At 43.0% G+C, this 2,500-nt stretch overlaps 1 protein-coding gene across 1 annotated transcript in view; it reads left to right on the top strand.

Moving 5' to 3' along the window:
- slc4a1b (solute carrier family 4 member 1b (Diego blood group)) overlaps window positions 1-2,500 on the top strand; it is a gene marked incomplete at both ends in the record, with an annotated part of 16,318 nt that overhangs the window by 1,413 nt on the left and 12,405 nt on the right. Inside the window, 4 exons of the mRNA XM_080840294.1 lie at window positions 312-447; window positions 1,441-1,516; window positions 1,805-1,847; window positions 2,071-2,255. Coding sequence (XP_080696420.1) covers window positions 312-447; window positions 1,441-1,516; window positions 1,805-1,847; window positions 2,071-2,255 — 440 coding nt within the window. The remainder of the gene's footprint in view (window positions 1-311; window positions 448-1,440; window positions 1,517-1,804; window positions 1,848-2,070; window positions 2,256-2,500) is intronic.

The following is a 2,500-nucleotide window of genomic DNA, read 5'->3' on the forward strand; positions in this document are numbered from 1 at the left end:
AAAGTTCAGTTCAGTTCAGTTTTTTATGGATCAGTGACCCAGTTAATTTAAAATCCTCACATGGTACTGTTAGCATGCTAATTATCACTTGAATTGATTCAAAACTTACACTCTCCCTCACACACACACACACACGGTCTCCTACCTCACTTGTCTGTTCTGTGTAGTAGCGCCCACACATGCCCAGGCCAGAGCATTAGCAGTGTCACAGATCAATCATCATCATCATCATCATCATCCTCCTCACTTTTCTCGACCTCCTCCATCTTACTCCCCCCCCCTTCCTGTTGTTCCTCCCTGTCCGTCCCCAGGGGTGGTGTTGCTGGACATCAAGGAGACCACGCTGGCCAGCATCATGGAGAGGATAGTGGATGAGATGGCCAGCAAGAAGGCCATTGATCCCAACAACAAAGATGCCGTCCTAAATGCACTTATTCAGAACAGAGGGTAACTCACTGAAGCTGTACATTGGGTGTCAATAGCGGGGACAGACCATTTTAATAGGGATGGCCAGGCTGAGTCATTTTTTTGTTCTGCATAGAAGTGAACGGAAGCACAGTTGTTCAGTTTTGTATGTATATCAGGCAACCCTGAAAGCAACAAAGGACCATGAGGTTTACGCTTGAGCCAATAATGATTACATTTTTGTAGCAGATAGGAAAAAAATATTGAGAATTAGTTTTTTTCATTTTGAGAAGAGAAGGGCCACAGAAATGCATGGTTAAATGTTATTAGCTAGGTCGTTTAATGTTATTAGCTAGGTCGTTAAATGTTATTAGCTAGTTTGTGTAATGTTATTAGCTAGGTCGTATAATGTTATTAGCTAGGTTGTTTAACGTTATTAGCTAGGTCGTTTTGCATGGTTTAATGTTATTTTCTAGGTCTTTAATGTTATAAGCTAGGTTGTTTAACGTTATTAGCTAGGTTGTTTAATGTTATTGGTGGACTTTAGTGGGAGCAGCTCAGACTTAAGCTTCACAGGGAGCAGTCGTTGAGGAATGGTTAGGCAAAATAGAAGTGGGGTTGCCAGAAAAGCAGTGGGGTTGCCAGATTAGCAGCGGGGTTACCAGAGTCGAGACCAGACTTTGGTCTACGGTGGCCTAGGACATTTCTTACCATCAGTACTGAACTGATGTGTGTGAGCACAGTACAAACCATAAAATTCATCTAGCATCTGACGAGCTTAGCAGTTAAAAGAAAAAAAGTACATACTTTGGAAGCTTGCAAAATCCCCAAATCACAGACCTTTGTGTTGTTTCCAATGTCAAATGTTAGGCAATGTTGTTCTGTTTCACCAAATCTACCGTTAATAAGGAATATTTGGTTTTAAAGAGATATTTAAAATAATTCTTGTGGTGCTTGAACACACTGTCTGATATCTTAGAAACGCTGAGGCCAATCACGATAGCTTTCCATGCTTTTGTTTGCTTCCATCTACAGCTCTGACGCCAGCCCGACACAGGAGACACAGCCTCTCACAGCAAGTGAGATGAAGACTTATTCAGTTGCTGAAAGGGTGAGAGAGTAATATCCACACGCAGGAAGACTGTCTTGTGCTTCATCATGACTAGCCATCTTTATAGACCTGTGACAAATGCTTCTTCATCTTTACCCATGGAACAAGTTCAATTCAAATGAAATTGAAACAAGTTTCTCTTGCCCAACCAAAAAGTTTTGTTCTTTGTGGACTATTTCACATTGATAAATCTTTTCCATTGACTATATAGATATGGCTTGGAGAATCTGTATTATAATCTGTTATATGTCAAAGCCTACATTAAATGTGAGTCCTCTCTCCATGCAGAGAGATGCGTCTGACAATGTGGAGGCCTCCATGGTGCTTGTTGGTGAGTCAAAATATAAAGATATGATAACCTTAGTATGATGCAGCACTTATATTATCTGTGGACATGTATGTGTGTTTACCTGTGTGCATGTGTCTTTATGCATTTGTGCATCAGTGTCTCTGTGTGTGTACATAATTACACATCCAAATATGCATGTGTGTGTGTGTGTATGCGTGTGTAACCGCGCGTCTACATTCTAAAGGTTTGTGCGTGTGTGCATTAGGTGCTCTGGACTTCCTAGAGCGACCCACCGTGGCGTTTGTGCGTCTGAAAGAGGCTGTGGTTCTTGAGGCCGCTCTGGAGGCTCCAGTTCCGGTCCGCTTTGTGTTTGTGCTGATTGGGCCGACTGCGAGTGACATGGACTACCATGAGACAGGCCGAGCCATGGCAGCTCTTATGGCTGACAGAGTGAGAAAAAGACACACACACACAAACCATACCACACACACACACACACACACACACACACACACACACACACACACACACACACACACACACACACACACACACACACACACACACACACACACACACACACACACACACACACACACACACACACACACACACACACACACACACACACACACACCATCTTTGTGAGGCCTGAGGTAAGCAGTAAGTGTGTTTACCTGAGAGTGTTTCTCCTC

The sequence above is a fragment of the Sprattus sprattus genome (assembly GCF_963457725.1).
Source record: "Sprattus sprattus genome assembly, chromosome: 6".
Lineage (NCBI taxonomy): Eukaryota > Metazoa > Chordata > Actinopteri > Clupeiformes > Clupeidae > Sprattus > Sprattus sprattus.